General features: G+C 39.4%; 1 protein-coding gene across 2 annotated transcripts in view; it reads left to right on the forward strand.

Annotated features, from left to right (window-relative positions):
• Positions 1 to 6,004: 6,004 nt before the first annotated feature.
• The window catches only part of EEFSEC (eukaryotic elongation factor, selenocysteine-tRNA specific), a 124,348-nt gene continuing 103,293 nt past the window's right edge, over positions 6,005 to 27,059 (forward strand). The window contains exon 1 of one of the 2 annotated variants that reach the window (XM_071439667.1): positions 6,005 to 6,236. Coding sequence is in view for 1 of the 2 variants with exons in the window: in XM_071439664.1 (XP_071295765.1) it covers positions 6,421 to 6,691 (271 nt within the window). In the remaining variant the exon portion in view is untranslated. Of the gene's footprint in view, positions 6,237 to 6,369; positions 6,692 to 27,059 lie in introns of those variants that run through there. The other variant, XM_071439664.1, reaches the window with a different exon arrangement.

The raw sequence follows: 27,059 nt of genomic DNA on the forward strand, positions 1-27,059 counted from the left end.
GGGGAGAGGCGAGCGGAGCCCTCCTGGGGGTGGAACCAGCTCGTACTTGTTCGCAGGTTTCTTGGCCCTGCAGCGCCAGGAGCACTTTCCTTCCTTCTTTCTCTCTAGAATCCGATGTGGCTCTGGAGCCAGCGTTTGTGCTGCTGCCGGGGCTGGGGCAGTGCCGGGTGGCCCTGGCTCGGTGTCCTGTCGCTTCCCCGCCCACGGCTGCTGACAGTGCGCCAGGAGCCCTGAGCCTTATCCAAACCTCGGCTGGCTTTAGCTCACAAAAATAAGCTGAGGCTTTCCCAGGGTGTTTTCTAAAGCTTTTTCAAAGATTCACAGAATCGTTAAGGTTGGAAGGGACTGCTAGAGACCACCTAGTCTAAGTCCCCTGGCAAGGAAAGCAGGGGTAGTCTCTTACCTGTTCGGTGTTGCTCACTGTTTCTAGTGTTCAGTGAAACTGCAGAATAATTCTGTTCTACACCTTGAAAGCCTTCCTGTAAGCATCTGAGGGTGTGACATGTGCTGCATCTATAGCATGCATTCCTTACGAGCTCTGAGCAATTGAAATGGGTAAAACCACTCCAGCTTCCCAGCAGGTCGTCTCATGGCCTGGCAGAAACCTCGGTGTTTCCGAGGTCTGTGATGCTACAGCTCCTGACTGGGGCTTGCTGGTGACTGCTGCACCTTCTGTCAGGGGTTTAGAAGCTTCATATGGAGACCACTGAGAGTAAAATTTTAGATGGCATCTGGGAGCCTGAAGTTCCAGTGAGTTCTCTTTGTTGTAGGTATTGTGATCTCTCCCACCAAAAAAAAAAAAAAAAAAAAAAAAAAAAAAAAAAAAAAAAAAGACAGGGGACTCTTCCCATAGATACAGAGAGTTTTCTGTGATTATAGAACCATGTCTGTGTCTGCAGTGTTTAAAGCCAGTGGATTAATGTGGTATGAGGCAGGACTGATGTCTGGTGCCATCTTGGGTTTCCTGTGCACTGCCAGGGGATAGCACAAGAAGTCCTGTGACAGCACAAACTCAGAGAGCCATTTTAGGGAGGATGGGAGCTATGGTTCAATTTGCAAAAGCCCACTGAACCATATACATGCTATTCATTCCCTCTTTGTTCAAGAGCTTCCATTAATTTTGTTATAAATGTAATTTGGCAAAGAAAAGACCTTGCTTATTGTTGCTTGCTTTTTCTGTTAATTGTTCTGTCAGTTTATATTTACATACTCTAGTTTAAATTTGTAATTACAATATAATTGCACACATGTGTGGTTCAGCACCTTTGTAAGGGTATCCTGCTATAGAACTGTTCAGCTAAGAATTTTTGACTAACAAATATGAGCTATTCTTTAAATAATTAGAAAAGTGTGTATGTCATTAGACTCTCTACATCCTCTCAGGGTCATATTAGTCGCAGAATACAAACACCTAATGGTAGTGAGCTGCAGACTTTTTCCTTTGTAAAAGAGCAAATATACAACTCTGATTTCTCCAGTGCATTAAACTGCCCCAAGTGCTGTGGGTAAGTCTGGTCAGAGTTCAAGTTTCTGCCAGTTCTGGAAGAATAATTAGCAAGTCTGGTAAGAGCTCTGAAGGCAGTGGTGTTGCTATCAAGGGGTTCAGGCTAGGTATGACCCTCCTTCTCAAAAGGGTGAAATACATAATAATTTGTTAACTTAGAGTGAAACTTGTCCATATGGTCCACGTTATCTTGTTTGATGTTGCAACAAGACCTGTTTTTGAGATTATGGCATTTCAAAGTCTATTTAATAATATTTGCTTATTTATTTTTTGTGAAATTCAATATACAGGAATGTAGATGGTAGGAATAGAGAATTGCTGTTAATCTTCACTGTAACTTGGAGGAAGGATAGAAATATTCTGTCTATAAAATCAGATATGCTGCATAAGATTCTTTAACTTTGGAAATAGTAATTAGGGATTTTTCCTGCTTAAAGTGGATAAGAAACAGACTGTTAATTATTTGTCTACAGCAATAAGACATCTCAGACTCAGAATTTAGAGCCGAAAACTTCTGTCTGCTAGTGACCATTGCTGTTCAGTAAATAAAATCTGCTGCCACGATGAAGATACAATTTTAATATTGACCTGCAGAAAACATGATTAAAATTATTTGGATTTGTGTTTATAGTAGAAGAGGATACCTCAATAGAAATAAAAGTAAAAAATAGTTTGCTGGATAAATGTAAGGCTGGATTCTCCTTCTTATTTGCTCACAGGAGTTACTTAACTGTGCCAGATTTGGCATTGCTCATTGTATTGACTGTTTTACTCATTCCATATGCTCTTTGAGCATTGTCCTGAAGCTGCAGTTAAAGAGGGGCAAAAGAGGATATTCAGATGAGGGAAAATAAACAATAATCCTTTAGACCACACAGGATTAATTGTTTATTCCCCAGGAAGAGCAGGGTACAAGTGGAACTACTGGGAAGTTTAGAACTAAACTTCCACATTGTATATCATCTTTTATAACTGGTGTTTTGTGTTGTGATGCATCAGTACGAGGAAATATAAAACCTCAACTTTTACATGGTTTTCTGTGATTTTTTTAAAACTCGTTAATGTATTAGAGAGGGAGGATAAAATAATTCAATTGCAAACATGAGTCTTCTTCCTCCTTTGTCCAGGCCACCAGATGGAACAGAGGTCGGTTGCACAACCATCCTGCCCAGCTCTTTCTATGGATGCTTTGAGTACAATTTATTATTTCACTAGCCAGCTAACCAGAAAAAAATATCACTAACAGTCTGAACTGTTATTCCCCAGCTTTAACCAACTCATTTTACCAAGGTTTCTTTTGCCCCCTGGTTTGAGCTCCTCTGTTTGGCACAGATGTCATGTGATACCCGAGGCGGGAGCTGGAGACCTGAGAGCTGTTTTCCTAGACTAAATGTTTGAGGTTACAGGACGTAGCCTAGTTTCACATAAGCTTTCAAATTTCAGTGGGACATGCTGAATCCTGAAACTGTCAAATAGTGTATTATTTTTGGAGTGAGAGAGAGTATGTGTGTGTGTGTGTGAATGACCTTTACATTTTTACCCTATCCCAAAAGTCTGACTTCCTGCCCTTTCTCCCACGAGTCCATAAACTTGAGCATTAAAGTGAACTGTTTTAAGGAAGAAATTCCATACAGGAGAGAACAACTGGGATGGAGAATGGTTTATTTAAGGGAAAACAAGGAAAACAGCTAAATGCTACAAATTTTGGGAGGGGTATAGAAAAATGTGGAGAAGTTGGGATTCTCTCATTTTGCCAGGTTCCCCTCTCCCTCTCAGTAGTACCAAGACCTTCATGTAGGGGTGGGGAGTGATGGGGATAGTGGCCATATCTTCTTTTGTTCCCTGCAAAAGAAACTGATTACTTTTCTACCCTTCAAAGGAATAGGAGTGATGTGAACTACCAAATGCCATACCTTAATTTCCAAATTTGTAATTAATTCTAAAACTTTGTAAGCTAACAGAATGGACATAAATGCAGAATAAAAGTGCTCATGTCTGTCTTTATCATATTTCTTCTTTGATATTGGTGATTGATGTTATTCATTTCACAGGTACAATGTGCACTCTAATATTTCCTCAAGTGATATGTGACAAAATCAGATCCACAGGCTTTAAAACCCTGGAGACACAGGTATGATCTCAGTGGTAACACCAAGCTGTAGGCTCTGAGTTTTTTTCCTTCCTTTACAGAAGAACAACTGCTTTCCTATCTAAAAAGTTGCAAATCTTTTCTGTGTCTAAAGGGATAAAATTAAACCTCAATTTCTACTCCTTCTTGCAGATCATTCAGGAGTAAAAGAAGGGCCAATATTATTATGTGAGGAATGGAATGAAAACCATTTTCCTGTGGATTTTTATCTTCCTTCCTTAGCTATCTTTAACAGAAAAAAATATATTTTTTTCATCCCCTAAGTTCTGTCCAGTATCCATCTAAATTCTGGCTGAGCAAAATGCATCTCTTTGTTAAGCTGGCAGACCAAAATGGATCTCAGGTGAGCCCTGCTGTGGCCTCTTAGACTGTGAGTATTGAAATGGGACCTCCTTGACCTCATTGCCAGTTTTCTCAAGGGTTGTAGAAAGTTTTAGACCTTTCTACATTGTCAAAGCTTGTTGAAAAATAGCTGTTATTTTAGATGTTTTCAGAGGACTTCTGGATACTACCTTTTCTAGTTGAAAATCAGACCTCTTCCCACCTCTTCCTTCTGAACTCATCTTTATAATGCTAAATGAAAAGAATTAAAGGGTAGGTTATATGATACAGGGATATCTGTGTGGATTCTAACTTTTTAGGGCCTTATGGGAATTGAGGTAAACTTTCCCTTCCCTTTGCAAATGCATATTGATGTAACAGATTCAGCACAAGGAAGTGTACATGAGCCTTATGATTTAACAGGAAACTATTCAAAGCCTGGGAACTTGGTCTGAAAAGTGACATTATGCTTAATTTGGCTCCCATGACAGAGATTCCATCAGGCTGAACTATTCTGCTCAAGAAGCTGATTAGCTAGGCTAGCTCAGTATTCCTTGTGAGTTCATGTCTTTCCTTCAGGGAGACAGTTTGTCTCTCAAATAGCACTGAGTGCTGGGAAGAAATGCTTTTTTTCCCCCCCTTTTTCATTTGAGTCATTGATTCTGTCATCTTGACTTCCATGTGTTTGGGAAGGAGGAGTAATTTGCATGCAGCTTTAAACCAAACTTTTTTATATTGAAAGTGTTGGTATATAAAACAATTTTCTTTGTAGGAAATAGCCTGGAGTTTGGAGTCAAAGTCTGAAAACCAAATCCGTGATGTTGACAATAGCCTTAGGCAAGTCATTTTGCACTTCTGGCTCATTCATTAGTTATTCAGATGTGAATGTTATTGCTATGAGCAATATGTACTACTGCACAGAGTGAGCAGAAAAGGAACTGCACTGCCCTCAAAGGAAAAAAAAAAGTAGAATATAGAACAAGTCTAGTCTACTTTGACACCTGTGGGAAGTCAAGTTCATGACACAGTCTTGATTTCTTGGCTTGTAAAGAGCTGTAATCATTTGAAGAGGTACTTTGGGCTCCTTAGTCACTGAAATGCCGAGGACAGGTGTTAAGCTTTATCCTGTAAAGCATTTATCTCCCTTGGTAATCTGTAAAGCGGAGTGACTTAAATCAGTCAAGGAATCACGCCCTTAGCCTCTGAAATGCCCTCAGGCTTCTCCAATGTTCATCTGCTTGTTGTTGTCTGTTTTGGTGGTGGTAGCGGTGCTTACCAGGAGATCTGTTCACCACTGTTAATAATCTTGGATTCTTCATTCATTAAGGATATGATTTTTAAAGCAGCATTTTCCCTAACTTAAATATCCCTTTACAGGAAAATTAATTATGCAAGCCTCGAATTTATTAAGTGTAAGGTGAGTAAATGATCCAAACGTAACCTGTTTTTTCACGTGGGTTTGCAATGTCCATGTGACTTCGAAATCAAACCCGGTCACCACAGTTCCAGCAGCACCGGGGTTTGCTTGGGGGCAGAACGGAGGGGGTGCTGTGACAGTGAGCGTGTTTAAGCAGCTGCAGTGTTTAATTAGCGTGGGTGCGAGCGAAGGTGTGGATGGATGCTCAGGGGGAATCCCCTGCCCCTGCCCAGGGCCGCTGGCTGCCAGCCCTCCCTCAGGCCGGGCACAATGGGGAGGGGGCCAGGCTGATGGGCGTGTGGCCATTGAGGTCACCTGCTGAAATTGGTACCCCGTGAAACTGGGCAAAGAAGTTTAGGTTCATGGTCAGGTTCAGGGAGTGGTGCTTGGGCCGACAGGTGGTTTGCTGGATGGAGGATTTATCGATAGGAATGATAGGAGTTTAGGTTGGGTGATTAAGGAGGTGAGGAGTCACGAAGTGAGCATGATAAAAAATCAGGGGCCGGGGTTTAGTTGAGGCATATCATTAAGGAGGGGGAGAGCCCTTTTTCTTTAGCTTAAAAGGCTAATGCTGGTTCATAGTTTTTTAATGATTAGGATGATATTAGAGAGGCTCAGCTTTCGAAGTTAGCGAGTGGGATAGATTCTACCACACCTGGCATGAAGCTGTGGTTACCTCCGCAGATTTCTGAGCATTGTCTGGAGACGACGCCGGGTCGGGAGGCGAGGAAAGAAGTTTGGTTGAGGCGTCCTGGGATTGCGTCGGTTTTCATACCTATGCTAGGGACAGCTCGTGAGTGAAGTACATCTTCAGCAGTGAAACTCTGCCCGGTAGGGGCAGCGAGGTGAGCTGGGGCGTGCGCCGGGCCGGTGCTTCACATCCAGGGGCGCGGAGCGGACGAACGGCGCCGGCTCCGGGCAGCCCTGCCCGGCGCTGCGCACCGGCCCCCGGCGGGCGGAACGGTGGCGGCGGGGCCCGCGTTGCCGCAGGGGCGCTGTGGGGACGGACCGTGCGGGTGCAGCGCCGCCATGGCCGCCCGAGTCCTGAACGTGAACGTGGGAGTGCTGGGCCACATCGACAGCGGGAAGACGGCGCTGGCGCGGGCGCTCAGCACCACCGGCTCCACCGCCGCCTTCGACCGGGCGCCGCAGAGCCGCGCGCGGGGCATCACGCTGGACCTGGGCTTCTCCTGCCTGCGCACCGAGCTGCCGCCGCAGCTGGGCCCGGGGCCCGGCGAGCTGCAGCTCACGCTGGTGGACTGCCCGGGGCACGCCTCCCTCATCCGCACCATCATCGGCGGTAAGGGGGGCGCAGGGGGGCCGCCCCGGCCCGCCCCGGTGGCTGCCGTGCCTCCCGGGGTGCTCCGGGCCCCGCGGGGCTGCGCCCGCCCGTGTCCGCGGTGGGAGCGGGGCCGCCGGGGGCCGGGGTGTCCGCTGTGCCCAAACCGAGGGGATAGGGCGAGACAGGTTTTTCACGGGTCTACGACTTTGCTATGCTTGCTCGTAGTTGCTCTTCAAATAAAACAAACTGTGCTCATAGGAAAGCACTTTGTACACGTGAGTTCTTGGAGTGCTGTTTGGATGGTCAGGTGTGCTTAGGTTTCTTACACTTACTAGATAAAATGTTTTATTTATTGTGTATGGAGGCTTATTAATGGCATCGAACAGCCCTATAAATTGCTGTTTTCTTGCCTGTTAAAGCTGTCAGAGTTTGATGTTGTCTGTAGTTGAGAGCTGTGATGTAGTTGCTGGACATGCCCTGTTGTTTTGGAAGACGAGGGAGTTGTAACATGATAATTTTAGGCTTAGAAATAATTGTGTGGATTTTGATAACTCTTCATTTTAGTCTTCATAATAGATTATGTCAGAAGGTTAATTTGGTTTGCATTAGGACTCATTTTAAATTAGTTCACCATATTCTGTCTCCCTTTCCATCTCTTCTAGAGAGTGTTGAGAGGTGGTCGGTGCTTGAGGAGCTCATGCAGTCACAGCTGCGGGAGTTTAAAGTAGTCACAGGTTGTTGTAACTGTGGGGATCCGCCTGCAAGTTCAGTTCCTCTGCCAGTGTCTCTTTAATGACAGCTTGGTGGTTGTTTTGTAGGACAATGTTTTTTTGGCTAGACTGAAGCTCGGGCTGAGTTTACTTGTCGCGATGTGGGAATTTAACCTCCTTTTGAACAATTGCGCTGTTTGTAAGTTTCGTTAGTGTTAACGGTGTTGTATTATTTGCACTTCTTGTGGGTAGGATAATAAATATTTACTTATTTGTCAGTTTCAGCAGCAGTAAAATGGTCTGTTTCAGCAACGTGTGCTCCGCAGCTGCAGGGGAGGAGTGGCCGTGTGCTTAATTCCAGAAACCTGCGGTCTTGTGCTCATTTCTTGTACTTGGCAAGCCCTTATTGTTCTTTAGTAATTGTAAGCACCTGATTATCTTCTAAAGAGCAAAGTTGACTTTGGCAGATGTTTCTTGGATGTACTGAAGAGTCACTTGTAGTCAGACATTCCTTTCTGCCAGAAGCAACTACTCTGAATGGTGTGAACTTTCTCATAAAGGGGACGTGGGAAAACTTGGAGATCAGCTTCAACCAGTTCTGTTTTTCAGTAACTTTAACACTTATTTGAGGTGGTTGTTTGATACACAGACTTCTCATTGCTTTCTGTTATTTTTATGAAGATCTTCAAAGTATTTAGTCACAGCTGAATAAGTTATTCAGATTTGCTTATTGATAGGGTGTGCAGGGAGAAGGAAGGCATGGATGAGATGATAACAGTTTTCTTCCCAGCAAAAATAATTCTTTATGGATGGTAATTCAGACACATAAACACATCAAACTTGCTTAGTTCCACTTATACCAGCTTATGTATTCTACTGAAGTAAAAGAGTTGATTGGTGTGACTTACTGCAATTCTGTGTGTTAAGAAAGGATTGTAGAGAAAATGCAGTATTGTATTAGTTTAAAGATAGAATTAGAAACGTCAGTTTTCTGCTTGATAATAGATGTATCTTGACAGTGGATGCTTTTTTTGCTTTTTTTTACTACCAGGTTTGAAAGGTGAAAGCTTGATGATAAAACCTGATCTGTGCCTGTAGGACTATTTAGGTGCTTACAGGTTTGGTGTGGTTAGGTGAAACTCAGACTGAAGTGTAGCATGTCCTGTGTAACAGGATACATTCTTTGGTGTTCATGTGTATTTCAGTAATGCCAACTTTTTCATCACTTCAGGAATGAAAAGTGAGTCCTCCCATATAATGGTACTTGAAAAATTTAGGTTATTTTCATTTACTTCCTTGTTACCAAGCATTAAGGGTTCACCATTCCAAACATTTTCTCTGCAGCCAGGAATGCCACTACCCTTTTCTTTTTGATGGAATCTATGATTTCCCTGTTACTACACGTTTTCTCTATGTACGGTTTTTCATTAAGACATAAGTGCAAAGTGCTTTATCTTTCTATTTTTATTCTGCACCTCAGATTTCCCATACTTCTTTAAAATGTCACTGTTCTGAATTGAAATCCTGGGGTAGCTACAGGTGGAAGTTGACTTGGAGAAAAACTAGAATGTCTGTGAGCAGGGGAGCTGGATGTGAGGATTTGGAAGATGGAGTGACAGCAGAGATGAGAGGGCTGCTTCAGAACTCTGTTAGTCTGTGCATGCAGGGTTTGCAGGAGAAACTACTGCTGTGAAAATGTTACTGCATCTTCTTGTTTGCAGTTCTCTTTTTTCACTGAAGGTGGGATAAATTAGTTGGCTTCCCCTTGAGTGATTCCAGCTTGTGGAAACAGCTTCTGCTGTGGCAGGGTAGCACCAGCATTGTTCACTCAGGTCTCCCATGAGGTGAGGAGCTCAAGGGTTTCCTTCTGAGGAGCCACTTTCTGCCTCTTCTCTTCCAAAGTGCCATCTTCACCAGTGGTGTCCCAGGTTATCTCTCTTTTGTAACTGTCATCTTTTCTGTGCTCCCAGGGTGCTCTAAGAGTTAATTCCTTTGCTGTACAAAGCTGATAAATCTGCTCACAGGTTAAATGTTACTATTTACCACTCTTTAACATATTTCTGTACGTAGCTAATTCCTGAAGTGGATTTTTTCATGTCAGAATCTAGTATTGCATTTTTGTCATGCTGTGCCAGTGCTTGACCTTGTGAGTACTTCTCACAGTCACTCACAAGATGCTTGTTCAGACACAATACCTTAGGATTAAATGAATGCAGAATATTTGAGCAGTAACCAATTGGAATGAAAAATAGAAGTCGTATTTCATTCTGTGTGGCTACATTTTTCTTGCAAAGCTTGTCCTTGAAAACAAAACATATCAAATGTTAAATCAAAAGTGTTTTGTTTTGGATGGGGTTTTTTTGTTTTTTTTTTTTTTACCTGCATGCTGGGAATGGGAAATGATGCAGACAGTTTCACCCAAGATGTTTTGTTTAAGTTTTAGATGGAAGGTGATAGTCAAGGTTGGAATGGAATAAGTAATAGTCACTTGGTGTACTTCATCATGCCTTTCACTTGTATTCAAACCATCCTGGTTTATATTCTTCTAAGGCTCTTGTGAGTCTGTGGCAGGAAGGCATTAAGTTATTGTGGGTAGCTGTGTGGCTTGGACTGTGCTGTATATTTCTGTCTTACACTTTCAAACAATAAGAACAGAACTTTTTATTTTAAAACACAATTTCAGACTTTTGCTATGCTTTAGCAGGATCTTGTCTCAAGCAAGGCAACAAAACCAGTATTTACAGCCATTAGTGTCTGACTTGTGCCAAGCAGTAAGAAGCACCCAGATCTGCCTCACACTTTGGTTTGTGCACTGAAGGAATGACTGCAAGATGCAGGACTGATATTTTTGTCACTACTGCATTCTTCTGTTGCTGTAGAGATTTAGGGTGGTATTTTTGGTAAAATTTCACACTGAGATGGGGTAGTTTCTGTCACAGCACTATGGGGTTTTTAAACTTCTGTTCTTGTGTTAATGTTCGGCTCCTCATCTTCCACAAAGCTGATGTTAATGTCATTGAAATAGAATAAGAGTTGCTTTTACATTTGTTTGTCACAGACCTGTGCACCAGTAGGGTCTGGAATAGTTTCTCAAATGAGTTCAGCAGGAAGGGATGCCTGCAGAGAGGTTAGACAAGTTAATCTGCCAGACGAAATTCAATCCCCATATTTCATTTTAAGACCACTTTGCGTAGCAAAGTAGTTTAAGCAGTAGCAGATTTTTTCCTTGCTGATGGTTAATTTCATGCCCTACAAAGGGTCAGCACACTAATATAGGAGAACATGATTACCTCATCCCAACTTCCCCCACACAGGCAGCCAAGGGTTACTGAGTGTTTGCTTTAGGTGAGCTGTTGTTGGATGCCCTGTTTGATTTTGAGATGGGTCCTCAAAACAACTTCTAAATCAGAAAATTGTTTGGTTTCTTTTTTTCCCCTATGAAGTTCAAAGGACAAAGTATCCTTATAGGGTTTTAATTGGAAAGCTACTGCTTGACCCTGGTTGTTTAAACCTGGGCTGGGGGGAGCTCTGACGAACTTGTAGTTTTGTAATCCTTATGCCTGTCTGAACCTTTGACCTTTTTACTTTATAACTAGAACTTCATTGTCACCATTTGTCCCTGCAGTTCCTTTCAAAGCACACTGCCTTGCAAGTGTCTGTTTCCACTTTGCTTCTGTGTTCAGCTAAGGAAGGGTATTAATTCATACCTGATACATTGGAGGGGCCAAGACTTTTGAACTTGCACTAGAGCTTGGAGAGGGGGAAATGAGCATGGCAAAAGCATGTCTTGCTGATGCAAATGAGTACAATGAAAACAGGCTTGGGAGATCAAGGGAAATGTGGTCTTGCTACCAGCATTCAAATTCAGTCAGATGCAGGTTATTTGTAAGAGTAACATATCACAAAAAACCCCCACCTTTTATCACAGATTAGTTGTTTTGCTGAGTTTGTTATAAGCTTTTAAGAGGATTTGTAAACTTGGGGTTACCTTTGCATTACTGCCATGAAAACACCCTTCTGTCAATGTGAGCTTTTGTTTGTTGAGATCTTTGAGAAGATGTGACAGTTCTTGGTTTTGTTTTTTTTATTTCTTTTCTAGGTGAGTGAGCAAGTAGAGTTTTATAGTTGTAGATATCTATGTAGATGACTTGCTGTTGAGTGCAGATGTCAAATGAAGGGAAACCTCTGGAGGGATAGAGTGCCTTGTATTTAATGGATATCATTCTATTCAGAGAGGAGTCACCAGAGAGCCTTGAGATCTTTGGCTGCCAGTTGGAAGTGAGAGTAACGTAATGAACGCTGTTCTGGTGGAAAAAAAAATAAAATTAACATACATCTTGTGTAATGTAATTCCTATCCACAAATCTTGATGTTGTGGTTGATGTTGTGGAAGTACTTGTTAAGGGACTTCAGCTAGCACTAGTGGGAATGTTTCCAAAACCCATTAGACTCTTTGGGTTTGTGGTGCTTGTGAATTGCTGACACTGCTTTGTATTAAAATTTCAAATAAACTTTATGTCCTTAAATGAAATTGAAAGAGTGTCTTTTTTTTTTAGTCACTATAATTTGGCTGGTGCCAGATACTTGTCTGACAACACGAAGGAGTATTTTTATTGACATTTTAAAATGAAAGCTACTTTTTTTTTTTTTTAAATTAAGGAGCTATGCATGAAGAAGGGCAACCAGTATAAAAACTTTGCATGGTCTCCACAACCCTCGAATTGGAACTTTGTCTCCTGGATGTTGCAGTGCACAAGAGGGCAGTGTTTGCTTACATTGCAGGATCTTAGGGATAAGTACTCGGGTAACAGGTCAGCCTGGGGGGAGTGACCTCACTGTGAATCGAAACAGAATTAAGTACACGATTTGGAACACAACTCCGGGTTAATTTTCTTGTTCTTAAAGAAAACATCCTCTGTGTTTTAAGGAAGGTTAGTCTTACTTCATCTATAATTTGGGTTGTGCTTTTTATACCTTAGGCAATAAAAACGTGTGGGGTGTTCTCTTACACATGATATGAAACACAGGTAACAGGTGAGAAAAACCAACTGGTTTGATGTGGGAACCATGGAATTTATTGTGTACAAGTTCTTTTATTTCCTTCTTCATTTCCCTATGTCTTTTAATAACTGGGTAAAAGGAATCTAGTTGTACTAAATCTGCTCTGAACCACTGCTGTGTAAATAGGATTTGTTGTGTGATATTGGGTAGAATGAAGCTTGGAGGGGGTGTATCAGGGTTCCTTAAAATAGGGGTCTTGTGGAGTTTTTATCTGTCTGTATTATAACTGTAATAGCTCTAACTTTCTATGTATTGCATTACTTCTTGGTTTTGTGAGTGATGTGACAGTGGGATTACTATTATTTCTGTTCTTGTGTTATTATGCTCTTTTCTGCAATTTTGACTTGAAGCTGTAAATTTTGCTGTAAAAGTTACAGCAAAATGTACAGCTGATTGTGCTGTAAAAGTTACATATTCAACAGCTTCCTAAACTTACACAACAACTCTTAGCCAATATTAGAGACTGAAGCAGGACGAGTCTTCTGTTCGTTTTCTGGGTCAAGTAGTTTACAAGGAGCAAGAGACCCATTTTCTCCTGATATCAAGTTATAGTGAATAATCACATTCTCTTCTGCTTCTTAGAATTTTGTCAGAAATGTACTGGTTTCTGTATGGGGTTTAAAAAATAAAAATAATTGTGCATGTCCTGTTTGGAAGATGTGATTTATAATGGAATTCTCAATCTAAAGTGTAGATTTTTAACCAGGAGTGGTTTTATTGAAACTTGTTTGAATGTGAAATTGTCCCTTGCTACTATATGACAATTTTTCTGCAAAGCTTCTGAGTGGTTGTGTTTGTTTGCTTGTATACAACAAAACTGTGCTATTTGACACTTTGTCATTTGACACAAAACTATGACAGCTTTTCAGGAAAACTTAATAACCAAGCACTGTAATTATGCTGTTCAAGTCTGCTTGATCATTTTTCCTATTCATTTTAAAACAGAATTTCTTTGTTCCAGCATACTGTGTGCAAGCATTCATCAAATAACCACTTTTCACTTTTGCTTCGCAGGGAAGCTTTGTTAATCAATTTTTAGGTGCTTTAAAATATTAGCTAATGTAGTGAAGTATTATAAATAACTGCATAAAATCTAGAACAACTTACTGTAAAATATGGAGCATATTTATAGTTAAAATTACCCTTGTCAAAGTAAATTTAAAGCACATTTTTCAAAGTAGCATTTTTACTGATAATGGATATGCTTGCTTGCTAAACAGTACAATTGAGCAACTCAGTGATCTGCTAATCAACAAACCAGCCTTATAAGATTCTTCTGTATTGGTTCTGCATATTGATTTAAAAGTTGTCTTCAATTAGTAGATGCTAGATATAAGCAGAAGGATATGTTGCTTATGTATAAACCTATTTTTAATAGCTAGTTAGCTTGATGGAGCCATGAACTGAATTTTCTTAATATATTTATTTTGGGGTTTTTGTACTTAAAATAATACATGTTTTTGCTTGGCTGTTGTAAAGTACTGTTTATAAAAATCCCTAGAAAAACAAAATTGGATGGAAGAATTGAGGTTATAATTGTAAAGCAGACATGCAACAGATCTCACTGAGGGTGCAAACCAAACCTGTACACTGTCACTGCTGGAGTCCTTTAAGTGTAATCAAAGTTGTTTTTCCTTGTGGCAATGAGTTTTCTGTCTGGGAGCCCTAAGGTTGGCCTGGCAAGCAGAAGGGCAAGGACAGCTGTTTTGCAGTGGTCATTTCCAGCTGGATTCTTGAACCTGTTGTGTTCTGTGGGTCTCAGCTCATCATGGGGAAAAACTGAGTTAAAATTACCCTTGTGAGCTTCAGCAGAGAGACTGGAATAACTTGCACGATAGCTGGGATTGCAGAGATACTCTGCATTCTGTGAGAAAATATTCCTTGTGCTATCTGTGAAATTCAGATTAGGGAGCTGTTCTGAATTGCTTCCTTTAAACTATTTGCTTCCAGAAAGTGTTGCAGGCTAAGTAAATACCAATAATTCTTATTTCCTATCTCCTTATCAATTCTTTTACCAAAATGTTCTCATGCAGTTTATCTAATCTCTTCAAGTGAACATGAAATGGTTTGTGTTGGCTTCCAAATTGAATGACAATCTCAGTTTCAAATTTAGGCTGATTAATCCTATGTTAGATTGTAATTATCAGCATTAGCAACACTAGGGTTAGTTGGGACCAGACAAACAATAATAAATATGTATTTATATTTAATGCAACAGCAGAAGGAATTGGTGGATAGTAGAAGGAGAGGAAATGGAATAGACAGGATAGCTTAAATAAAAATGAAGAAATTGTATTCAGGAGCATCATGGAGGTAAAGAATGATAAGGGGGAATAAAAATTGAGGTTTGAATTTTAAGATTTATATTGATCTGGGTAAGAATCCAGGCTTCCTCACTTCAGCGAAGAGATGATTCATTTGTGCTTATGGTTTTGTTGAGAAACTCCTTTCTTTCTTCATGTTATAGAAGGGGTGATGATGATGACTCTTTTGTCCACTGCTTGTTCTGCAGTACTGGAAAAATGAATTTAATATTGTTGCCTGTAGCACTTTCTTGTCTTTTGTGCTTATGTTTTCCTTTGTTTTCTGTCTTATTTGGGATGAAACATATGAATGGCATATGAGAGTAAGCTGGTATTCTTGGATCTCAGGAGCTCTTTTTAGTTGTTAAACTTTGCCTTAATTTTTTTTTTTGGCCAAGTTTTACCTGTCTTCTTTCCATTAAATGCCTTGTAAAGCAGGTGAACGTACTTTAGATATGATTATCCTGTATATGTAAAATTTGAAATGGTCTTGAAGGACCTGTTGGGTAAAAAAAAGTTATAGAAGTGTTTGAGAGTTGTTGATAGAACTATCCTATCATCTTGATAAGGATAGGCATAAGAAATGTGGGGGTTTTGTCATAGATGTTTATTTATGCTTAAATTTACTTCTCTTAAAAACTGGCCTTTCAGTATTGCTTTGGGGAAGAAAGCTTTCCAAAGTATGCAAAAACTGCATTTCAGAGAGAAAAACAAAATTGTAGCTTTCTTTTTTAGGATCCAGAAGAGGGGGAGGGAAAATGGTTTCCTTGTATTTGACTGTGCTGTTGGATGGAAGACAAAGCTCAGTCTCTCTTGCTGACTAATGTCATCATCAAGGCATTTTTTTCTCCCACAGAGCAGTTTTGTCTCCATTGAGACCCCCACAGCCATTGGCAAGACCGTGGCCTGAGATTAAATCTCACGCTTGGGTGAAATTCTAATGACTGTAATTGTTTCCTCTTTTAAAGTCTGTGGTCCCTTCATCAAAGAGTGGTGTGGAAATGATGCATTTATGTTGTAAAAAGAGAGGTCCTGATTACCTGGACCTGTGGTTGACTTGGGGGGATCGTGTGTGGTGTTCTGGCAGTGGTTGTGCACGCTGCCATTGCAGTGAGAGATGATTTAGAGAGGCTCAGAGTGCTGCTGTGGCACAGCTCCATCCTTGCTGGCTCTGGGCTGTCACTGCAGGTGAGAGTGGCAGCAGCAGCAGCAGCTCTGGTGTCTTGGTCACCTGCTGGGACAGGAGGGGAGAAGCAGTAACTGTGGGCTGAGGGAGTTTCTGTGAACGATCCTGTTGAGTTTGTGAGGGTCCCCAGGGTGAGGTGAGAGATGAGAGTCTGACTCCATGTTCTCAGAAGGCTGATTCATTATTTTATGATATTATATTAAATTAAAAGAATACTATACTAAAACTATACTAAAGAAATAAGGATACAGACAGAAGGCTTAACAAGAATGATAATGAGAAACTCGTGACTGACTCCTCAGAGTCTGACACAGCTGATGGTGATTGGTCATTAAGTAAAAACAATTCACAGGAAACCAATCAAACATGCACCTGTTGGTAAACAATCTCCAAACCACTTTCCAAAGCAGCAAACACAGGAGAGGTGAATCGGGTAATTATTATTTACTTTTTTCTCTGAGACCTCTCAACTTCCCAGGAGAAGAAATCCTGGTGAAGGGATTTTTCAGAAAATATAACAGTGACATGATCCCATGCAAAGGGCTTGGGACTCATCAGTGTTACTGTTAACCCTCACAGTGCTTATTGGAGGTGTCCAGCAGCTTGAAGGACAGCACCAGTGTGGTGGAGCTGGTTGTGGAGGAACCCAATGTAAGTGTGAGTGTAGATATGCAAAGAATTGCAGATAACTTTATAGAGAGATTGCCCCATCCTGTAAAAATTGGAATGTATGCGTGCAGAAGTGTTGTGATTGAAAGATTCACATAAGTATTTTGTGTTCTTTGGCTTTAATGTGCAGTTCTGTATGTATTCAATTTTGGGGATTGTACTGTTCCCTAACTCTAAAGATTTATGAGAAAAATTAACTGTGCATTGATTAGAAAACATTTTGAGCTTGTATTCTAATTTAGCAAGTATCTTTTAAAGACATCAAAAGATCTGACCAAGGCACATTTCATCAGAGAATGAGGAAAATGGTTCAAATAGTACCTAATTTTATGTGCCTAGATTGCATTTAAAGACTAAAGAAATCCCCAAACATCATCATTCTTAAAAGCATTCAGCATTAGAATCTTTCCCTGATCTCTGAAATGATGAGTATTCAGTTTAAAGTATTAAAAAGTTTATCAACAAAAAGCCACCAAGTGTCAGCAGTACTGTTCACCTAAGGGACTAGTTTTGGGCATTTGGCACTGAAACTGGCCCCTGTCTGGCTATATTATAGCTTCAAATCATATGATAACATGCCTAATTTAAAAAAATCCTTAAAGCCTGAAAAACAAGTTTTTACCCTGAAATTACATCTGTTTATTTGTATATATATAAATAAAAGAAATGATAAAACCATTAAAATAACAGTTAATATTTATTCTTGTGTATGGCTAAAATTTCAAAAGTCACAGGTCAGGCAGCCCATAAGTTTTTTTTAAGGAAGTAATTTTGTTCTTTGGATTTGCTTGCTGTTTGATAGGATTTCACCCTGTGGGAGGGACCATCATGAGTATTGTTTCTGTGAGTGGATATTTCACCTGACTAACAGCTGAGATGCTCCCATTATTTCAAGTGCTGTGATGAAGTTGTGGTGCCCATGTGCTTGTAGTTGAGCTCCCCATTCACTCTGTCTGGTGTGTATTTCCATATCCAGCAATGGTGGCTTTTTCTGTCTAAAACTGGTGTTGAACTGAAGTCTCTTGTGGGAACAGATTCACCTGTGTGTGGTGCTGCATAGTGCTTTTAGGGGAAGTACCAAAAAAAAAAGTATATTTGGTTAAATTGAACTGTACCAAACTTGTGCAGAGATAATACTTTTCTGGTTAAGGGAACAAAAGAGTTTGAACTGAAGCTAAATTGTATTTAAAAAGAAAAGAAAAAAAAACCCCAGAAAACCAAAACAAGTGACTGAAAATTCAGTCTTTACAGAAAGTTGGTTTGAGGTGTTTTCATTACTGAACTGTGTTGGCTAACAAATTATGTGGAGGCAGATATTTGGGAGTTCTTTCATTGTATGTCCCTAAATGTGCCTTTTTATTTCTTCTTAACTTTATATACAGTATAATATATACTGTATAATATAGTTGGTTATTCTACTAATGTCCAGCCCCGTTTAATGTGCCTGAATGTTTTCTTTGTTGTAATTTAAAGCCAAACAAATCAAAGTGAAGATAAATTTAGCTGTTTCTTTACTTACCCTGCACCAAGAAACCAGGGAGTCCTAAACTTACTGTGTAAAAGAATGCTGGGTTTTTAAAGACTTGCTGTCAAACTGATGCACTGGATGAAAGTTATTTTGGTCTCTGTACTTGTTTCTTTTTCCTTTGCATTGTAAAGATACTTATTTTTGACTCATTAGGAAAATGGTGGAGTGGAGCTAGGAAGAGAATACATCACATAGAAAGTGATGTCAGGTTTATGGAATTTCTTGTTATGTTCTTGCATACAATTGAGTCAATCCTAGGTAAAACTAGAAATTACTAATGTGAAATATAAATTAGTTGACAGTATCCTTTCAAGGCTTGTGTACTATTTAAAATTTTTTTGCAATAACTTACGAGCTCTTGTAAAAACAGTTGGGACAAAATAAGTAGAAGGATGTTTGAGGTGAAGCTGTCTAATACTTATTTTAGTAGCCTATAATAGTTTCCCTTTCTGTTGGAGTGCTAACCATTTTGTAGCATCTCAAGTGCACCTGTATTAACTGTTGTTATTGGATGCTGAAGATTTTCAGGATGACACAATGAAATCATTAAAATGCCCCCATTTTGGGGATGTTGTTTTTCTATTTAGAAGCTTTATGTAAAAGATTTGTGATTTTGTTCCACTTCCTCTTCTTGCACTGTTTGTTCAGAAATAGAATAAATAAGTTCTGTGAATGAAAAATCTGTTTCTGCTAAGAGGAAGCTAAAGTGGAGTCTGATGTTCTCTAACAATAACAAATTAATTTTTGGGTCAGAAGCATTGTATAGATATAGTAAAAGCAGCCAAGGTGAACTCAGCTGCCAGAAACTGTTTATTAGAACTTAGCATAAGAGTAGAGTTGTGTGGTTAAGTTGTGATGGAAATATGGAATGCTTTTGCATAGTTTATGGGTGGCAATTGTGATTTTTGTAATAGGTCAGCAAAATATCAAGCCAGTTTTTCAAAATTAAATACATTTTGGAATGTATGTTTTTCTGCTAAGTGGTAACGATCATTGTAAAATACTTTAAATGCATGAGTTGTATTCTGTCTTTCTGTTAGCTCTGAGCACCCAAAAAAATTGAGCTTTAATCACCAATGCTGTGTTATTTCTTGGTGAGTTCAGCATTTCATTAAGGAGTGGTTAGTACTCTTCAATTATGCATTCATTTACCTTAGTGATGCATTTACAGTTAGTGTTGGTTTAGTGAATTTGGCTGATGCTGAGCAGTTTCAGCAGATTTTTTTTTCTTGCCATGTAAGACCTGAAAGAAAGCAGTAGAGAGGCATTTACAACCTTGGCAAAATTTTAAATGATAATCTTACTGGATTTTTAGGGGGGAAAAAAAAGGAAAAAATGAGGCGTGGTTATTTTTTTGTTTTGGTTTTTGTTGCTGTGGTTTTCTTTTTCCCACCACTTTGGACTTTTAGAATTCCTTTCTGAAGTCCATCTCCATAGGCTTTGTCTGCAGAACATCAATGGTTCATAGTGTGCCTCTTTTAGCTGCAGGGGAATAAGTAAGCTCTGTAGCATTTAGTAGTATTTATATATCTCTGTAGTATTTACCTAAAGGGGTGTCAAGGAAGAAGGAAAAGAGGAGGGACAATGTGAAAAGGGATTAAAAAACAATTTCTTGATGTTTACATGGTGTTCTTGCCTGTACAATAAGAGGGAGAAGAAAAGGATCCTAATACTTTTAAAAACTGCACTTGTTTGTTGTGTATCACAACTGGGCTTAAATTTAAGCAAGCACTGCCTTAAATTTAAGTGAGTCCAACTCTCAGTTGGACTGAGAGTTACAGTGGTTTGTGGCAGGAGGAGTTGGGTTGCTGATAACCCAGATTGCTTCACCTCTGGTTGTTTCATGTTTTCTGGTTCCCTGTTTTAAAGTCTGATGGCTTTGCTTTCAGATTTAGCAGTATCCAAGCCTGAGTTCAGTTTATTCACACAGCTGCAGGGAAATAGGCTTCTCTGCCTGCCCCGTGCTGCTGCACAGGGAGGAGATTGATGCTGCTCTCTTGGGACCGAAAACTTCACAGCTTTCATTTTGCTGGTAAAGCCCTTCCTAAAACTTGTGTACTTTGAGATTCAATTTTCCATGGACCAACAGAATCTAAGTCCTGGAGAGAGGCAAATCTTCTCATTGTACATTGAATTCTTGTTTTTCTGAGTAACAGAAAACATTAGGTAGGTTTAAAACGTGGTGACTACAGATGAGAAAAGTGTTTTAAAAACTCTTTTCCTAAACTCTTGTGGTGTCTCAAGTCTCTCTCCAGGCCCAAGGAGTACCCTGCTTTTAACAGGACACTGGAAGCAAAAAGCATATAAACAGATGCTTTTATTACTTCATTGAGGGAGGAAAAAAATTAAATATCCATTTCTATGGTTATTTGATTTTTTTTTCTTCTATGTACACCAGTCATTAGACAATTTCATTTTATGTACCTACATACCTTTTTTCCTCTTTATATGCTTTATTTCAATGTTATATTTTTACAAAATGGCAAGATAATCTTTTCCTCAAAAGCAAATTAACTATGACATTTTAAATATAATTAATAAAAATAATTTATTGGAAGTACTTTAAGGAAATCCTCTAACAAAATTTAATTTAAGTCTACAGTAAATTGTCAGTAAGAATATACTTAATAAAGTTCCATTGTATTTTGCTTCCGTTATTATTATTAGAGGCTTCTCCAACAGCAGTTGTCTCCATCGTCTGATGCAAAGGCCAAAGTGGTTAGATAACAAGTATATTTACTTAAGTTCATTTGAAATGAAATTCTCATTCTGATTTTTCCATCCCTTGTTCTGTAATTCTAGTTCTTGCTGTCAGGAAGTTCAATTTAGAAACCATTGTGCTCTCTGAGTCTACAAGATATGAATGGCAAAGGAGACCTAACAAAATGTGAAAAGCAATAATTAAAAATATAAAAAAGGCTCGTACAAGGCAAGAGCATCTAAGAAGGGGTTTTGTGAAGGACTGAAGTATGTCATCTTTAAATATTCTTTGTATACTTGATATACTTTTGATCCTGTTTTGTATTCATGCTTTGGAATTTCTTCTCTTAGTCACAGAGATTAGATTAGCAGGGGCAGATGACTTCATTGCACTTCTGGGTGCTTCTTTTCCAGAGCCCCATCCAAGCTAGAGAGTGATGGCTCAGTGCCTGCACTTGCTGCTCTCTGAATTTTTGCTGGGACTGTGTTCTCTTGCAATGTGCAGTTAAATGAAAATCTACTATTACAGCTTTGGAGTAGCAGCATTAGCACCCTGCACTCCATGTTGTTTTGTTGTTTATCCAGGATTCTTGTTTGTTGCTTTTTTTGAGTGAATAACTTGAGCAGTGCCAGCATTCCTGGGAGCTGGTCACATGAGCCTGGCAGAGCAATGTGTATTCTGAGCAGACTTTGTTTTCTGTAGGCTTTCTTCCCACTACCCTGGGGATGCTGTCAGCCTTTGTTTTAACTTGAAAATTTAAATTTTGATTTGCGAGAAAAAAAAGTGGTTTTCAATGATTAAATGAAACAGGAGGGTGAGTGTGGGATGACCTGCTGTACTTAGCTCATGAAGATCCTCCTTTGTCACAGTTCTGTTCTTGTTGAAGGTTTTGAGCTTGAGTGATGTTTTGCTTAACCCACAGGTCTTACTGCTCACAAACAGCTTACAGAAACTGCTACTACTGCTTGTAAAATGCTTGTTCCTTTGTGTCAACATTTGTATTTTATTCAGTTGTTCGCTCATCCTGGAGAAAATGCTGGAAGGACTTACTCTGAATTATACTGAAATATCTATGATTAGATAATCATGTTCTGGTTTATATAGTGTTTGAGCTGTTGAGCTGTCTTATGAAATTTCTGTGTAGGGTTGTGTTGAACAACTTCACTTTTGGAAATTCTTCAAAATACATAATTGAAAACTCTTTTCCTATATTTATGAGGAGTTTTAGAGATAAAGGGCCTGATTTTGTATGTTGATGGTTTCTGTATGTTCACCTCACAAAGATCTGTGCTATTCTAAGTGTAAAACTTGAAACAATAAAATAACATGGTTGTGTCAGAGATTAAAATACTTCCGTTATTTTAGGGAGCAAGGGTCTAAATTTAGTCTATGAGCTTTGTAAACCTGGGGCTTTGCTTTTTGTTTATCTGTGAGGTGCCATGCATATTTGCAGCTCTGTAGAAGTATCAGTTCAGTGCCCAGCTGTGTGTTCTGAATCCATGAAGTCCTTGTAGGAATGAACTCAGTAAGGGAGACTGCAGGATTAATGTCCAAACCAGAATGAAGTCAGACCAGGTCTGTATTTTGCTCTTTGGCTGGAAAAGTTCATTCACATGAATATCTGATGTTAAATAATAAACTATATAATTCAAAACATTTAACGTATTTATTTTTAAACTAATATTCCACCAGTGAAATTTGGAATATCTTTATGGAACTTGCTCTGCTGTAATTTTTTTTTTAAGAAGTCATCTGGCTATAAATCATGATAACTTAGATTTTTCACCTTGCCTCTTCTTAGTCCTATGGGCAACATTTACTCAGGCATTGCTACTGTCTCTTATCTTGCTGCAGTTATAGATCATTAAATTCCAGCTCCTCTTAACACAGTATAAATTCTAGTCTTGACAAGTATTGTGCCTGGTTTTATTTAGTAATTAAACTTTGCATGGTTTTCTTCCCTTACAGTGAGCTTCACCTTTTATATTTTAGTGGACTTTTATTAATTATATAGAGAATGTAATAATGTGAAACACAAATGCCATACACCCTGCAATTTCTGGAGTGCTTTGTGGTGTTGCCAGTTTAGATAGCATATCCACTTGATATAGTTTTTGTCCTGAAGTACTGGGATGTGAAATTTACATGGCTGTTGACCCCTTGAGACTGCTTCGAAATGAGGTGTGTATCTTCTGCAATCCTAGTCAGCAAAAATTTAAATAAAAATAAATACACTGCCAGCAGCCCTTGTGCTGGCCTGGCAGGAGGTATGAAATAGTACCCTGTGCTTGATAATGGCCTGTTGAAGAAGAGTCTCTAGCACAATGTGATGTGACTTAGTGGAATAACAAATTATGCAAAATGATTGCTATTGTCATGATTAGGTAGTGAATTGTCGGGCAGGGCCTGATGTCTGCCATGGGCTGAAGGCCAGACAACTAAATACAAAATAAATCTTGAATGAAATTTGAGTGGTGAATCCAATTTATCTTTTAAGACAAACAAAAGTATAGCCTTTATATACAAACATGGGAAATTCTGTTAAAGTAAACTGAGAATAAACTAATAGATCACTGCTTTGACTGTGGTTTTCAAGTGATAAGTTTGTGGTGATTTTTGCATATAAAAACTTCCCTTGGTAGTTCAGTATAGAGTCTTAAAACCTTAGCCAGAACAATGTAATGGCATCATTAACTCTTCAGCTACCCTTCCGCTGAAATTTGCAAGTTAGCAAAGCACCTAATATTTACCATGGTAGCAAGTCAGGGTAACTGACTGCTGCCTATAATTTGTCCAGAAAAATTGTTTTCCAAAGTACTGCATGTTTACTTTGGCTCTAATTATCTGTGTACAATGCAGAGAATGAAAGTATTTTGTTTCTCTGAACTGGCATCCGCAATGTGATTGGGACTGATTTGTTTGAGATTTCTTTCTGCATGCTGCACTGCTATGGCTGTGTAGTAATGTGGGTGCTTGAAATAAAGCTTGACATAAAAACTGGGATTGTTTGCAGGGTGTCTTTCTTGAGAACAACCTACTTTTTTGACATGGATCTTATTTGTCATCCTTGATCCAGCTACTGTTCTGTTAAAGATTATAATTCTTGTTGGTGTTTGGAGATGGTGAAGGTTTGGAGAGTGGTAGTGCTATAGAAGTCTCACAGAATTTTTTATTGTGACATTGAATTAATTTCCCAGTTTGCATGTGTGTGGAGTTGTATGTTGAAATATAAGAAGAAATAACCTAATTGTTCTCTCTTATTTCCATTTGGTTATGTTCTGCAGCTGAAGTACCAACATGACAGTTTTCTGCATTACTGTCACAGAAGTCCAGAAACTTGCATCAAAATTGGGGTTCACCATGCTCCAGTGTACAGAAGACTCTAAGGCAAAATGTAACATAGTCCTCGTATGTAACTTGAGGTAGTTGTCTTCCAACTTCTCACTAGGTATTAGTAACTCGTCTACCCATTCTACATTGACCTGCTTAAGAGAAGCAAAGCTGTAGTTGGAAGAAAACAAAAATCACTTGGAGGGCGCACTGTAGTTGAGCGTATGAAAGTGTTACATGTAAGAGATTTTCTCTGTTACAGGCATGTTTGTTGCTGCTAGTTTTAGGGGTGTTCTTCTTTGTTCCTTGTTATCCCCCCTCCATTTTGTTCTCAGTTGTGGTGAGATTTGCCCTTGCTTGATTGATGCATTTTCAAACTCTCTCCATAGCATTCTGTTGATGCAGCAATGACTTGGCTTTGCAGCCTTGCTGTCACTTTGCAGCTGTGCACCACGTTTGGCTGTTTTGGGCAGGCTCTCCTGACTCCTGCTCAAAGCTGGGGCTCTCTTTGAGAGGAGCTTCTTGACCCTTTGTACTTTGTTTGGTACCCGCCTCGCAGGCGGGCTCTGGAGCCGCTGTGTGGAATGCGTGTCTAACGTGTTCCACTCGGACCTCAGCTCCATTCCATAATGTTAGCTTTAATTGGCTGCTTTGAAACTTTCATGTCCAATTTGGTTGTACACGGTAAATTACCACCCTCCTCGCCTTTTCCTAGGAGCACGAAAGTAGAATCCAGACTCTGCTTTCCCGTGCTGCCTTTTGGTATTGCCCTTGAGCTCTTTTAGGGACAGCACTGGTGGGTAGTGTTTCTGTCAGAGGACAGAGTTTTTTTTCTAGTGGGTTTTTTTTACCTCCAATCTTCCAAAGACTGTACCTTTTAAACATTGTGTTGTATTTTTGAACTGAATTCTGCATTTGAAAGTTTAAAAAAAATTAATGCTGCTTGCCCAAAGAAGTATCTCCAGTTTAATAAGTGTTGCCTAATTCTTAGTGTGGTTAGATAGCCAGTGTGTCTTCCAAAGGATTTTTATTTTCTTTTGAATATTCCTATATTTTAAATTTAGTTACTTTGTTTGAGTGCACGAGGACATCAGGGCAACATCAATGATATAACCAAGGCTGGTCTTTACTATGTAAGAATGCCTTTGTAGGTGCTTCTGAAGTGTCAAAATGGAAGTGTGGGCAGAATGAGAGTTTGTTACTAGACAGGTTTCATCTAGACTTAAATACATGATTGGAGCATCACCAGAGCTACTTTTGAGAAAGATGGATAGTTGAGTTACGTGAGGAAAAAAATGGGCAGTGCTGCCTACAAAACAAATTTTGCAGTTCAAACTCAAAACAGTGATGAGTCTCTTGTTTGTACTTGGTATGAATGAGGTAAAACAAAGCCTGTCTTTATTCTCCACATCAGGCTTATGAGCTCATGTTTCGGCTTTTCCTTTCCCCTCCCTTTCTGACATGGGCTCTTGTCTTTTTTTTTCCTTGCTGAACAGACAGTAACTCTCCACAATATTTTTAATCTCAACAAGATGTCCAGTGGCTGATGATGCAAAAGTGTTGCATCAACAAAGAGGGGATGATAGCTGGAGCATTCCAGGTCTGACATTTTTGGCTGAGGAGCTGTGTATTGTGGCCACTGATTCCTCCCGGCACAGCATGCTTGCTTGGGGCAGGAGACTACTTTTCATTGACTCCTGTTGTGTGGCTCCCTGCTCCTTATTTTAGGTTTCTCCAAGAAGTTATGTCTGGGAGTTTCATGGTTTTAGATGAAAGAGCCTGTTGTCTTACTGAATTATCTCCTTTCTGTCTATATTTAAACCAAGTTGGCAGGTAAAAAAAAAATACAGTAAAACAAAAGCTCTCTTATGGTAATACCTGAGGCTAGATTAGAATAAAAGTGAAAGAATTCTTTAATATTTTTTTATTTACATATGTTTGTTGAGGCTACTTGCTTACCTTGTAGTCCATTGGTACCCAGCAGTGGAACTGACCTCATTGCATTGACCTTAAGATGGGTTCCTGGGCCCTGGTGGGATCTAACTCACAAAAATTTTTCCACTGAAATGGACCATGAGAAGTATTAGATTATTTGGAATAGAAAAATTAATATTATGGAATTTAAAAATAATACACATTTGTAATTATGAATACTGAGTAGCCGTGTAGTGTGCAAGTGCTTTTACTCCTAAATTTTTGAGAGAAAAATTACTTTAAAGAATATAAGAAACACTTTCAATTTTTTTATGCTCTAGTGCAATATTTTAAGGCAATAGCATTTTTTACTGACTGAAGTGAACCCAACAAGTGAAACTTTCCATTCACTAAAAGTATAGCTGATGCTTTTAAAAACTAAGGGCTTAAGAACTTCCTCATGACAGATAAACTTCTTGAAACCATGTAAAAATCTGCTTATACCATAATTCAGCCTTGCAACACTGCTTTTATTGTGTGAAGAACCTATCAGAAATGGATTTATAAGCTTGTTGTTCCCTAGCTGTGCCTGTTTGTTATGTACAACTGTTCTTGTTCATAGTCTGTGTTCCTTCACAGCATCAAACCTTCAGCCATCTCTGCAGCCCTGTCTTACACTGTTTCCATCAGGTAATACTTCCAGCCATGAAGTTATCCCCAATTTAAGTAAAGGTAAGGTGGGATAATTTGTTGACTGCTACCTAAAAGCATCATTAACCATTGCAAGAGGGGAAATGAGGGCGTGGGTTTGGTGACTTTTTTCTTTTTTTTTTTTTTTGCAAATCTTATTTTTGATGCAAAGGCAGTTCTGTCGCCAGCCAGTCCAGCATGCAGAGACTCTCCCCCCTGCCATAAAACAATGAGCACATTCAGGCACAACTAGTGTTTTCAGTTATTAAAAAACGGAGCCGTCTGTCTCTGCCT

Source organism: Agelaius tricolor, unplaced genomic scaffold (assembly GCF_023055355.1).
Source record: "Agelaius tricolor isolate 1412-34295 unplaced genomic scaffold, bAgeTri1.0.p SCAF_14, whole genome shotgun sequence".
Classification (NCBI taxonomy): Eukaryota; Metazoa; Chordata; class Aves; order Passeriformes; family Icteridae; genus Agelaius; species Agelaius tricolor.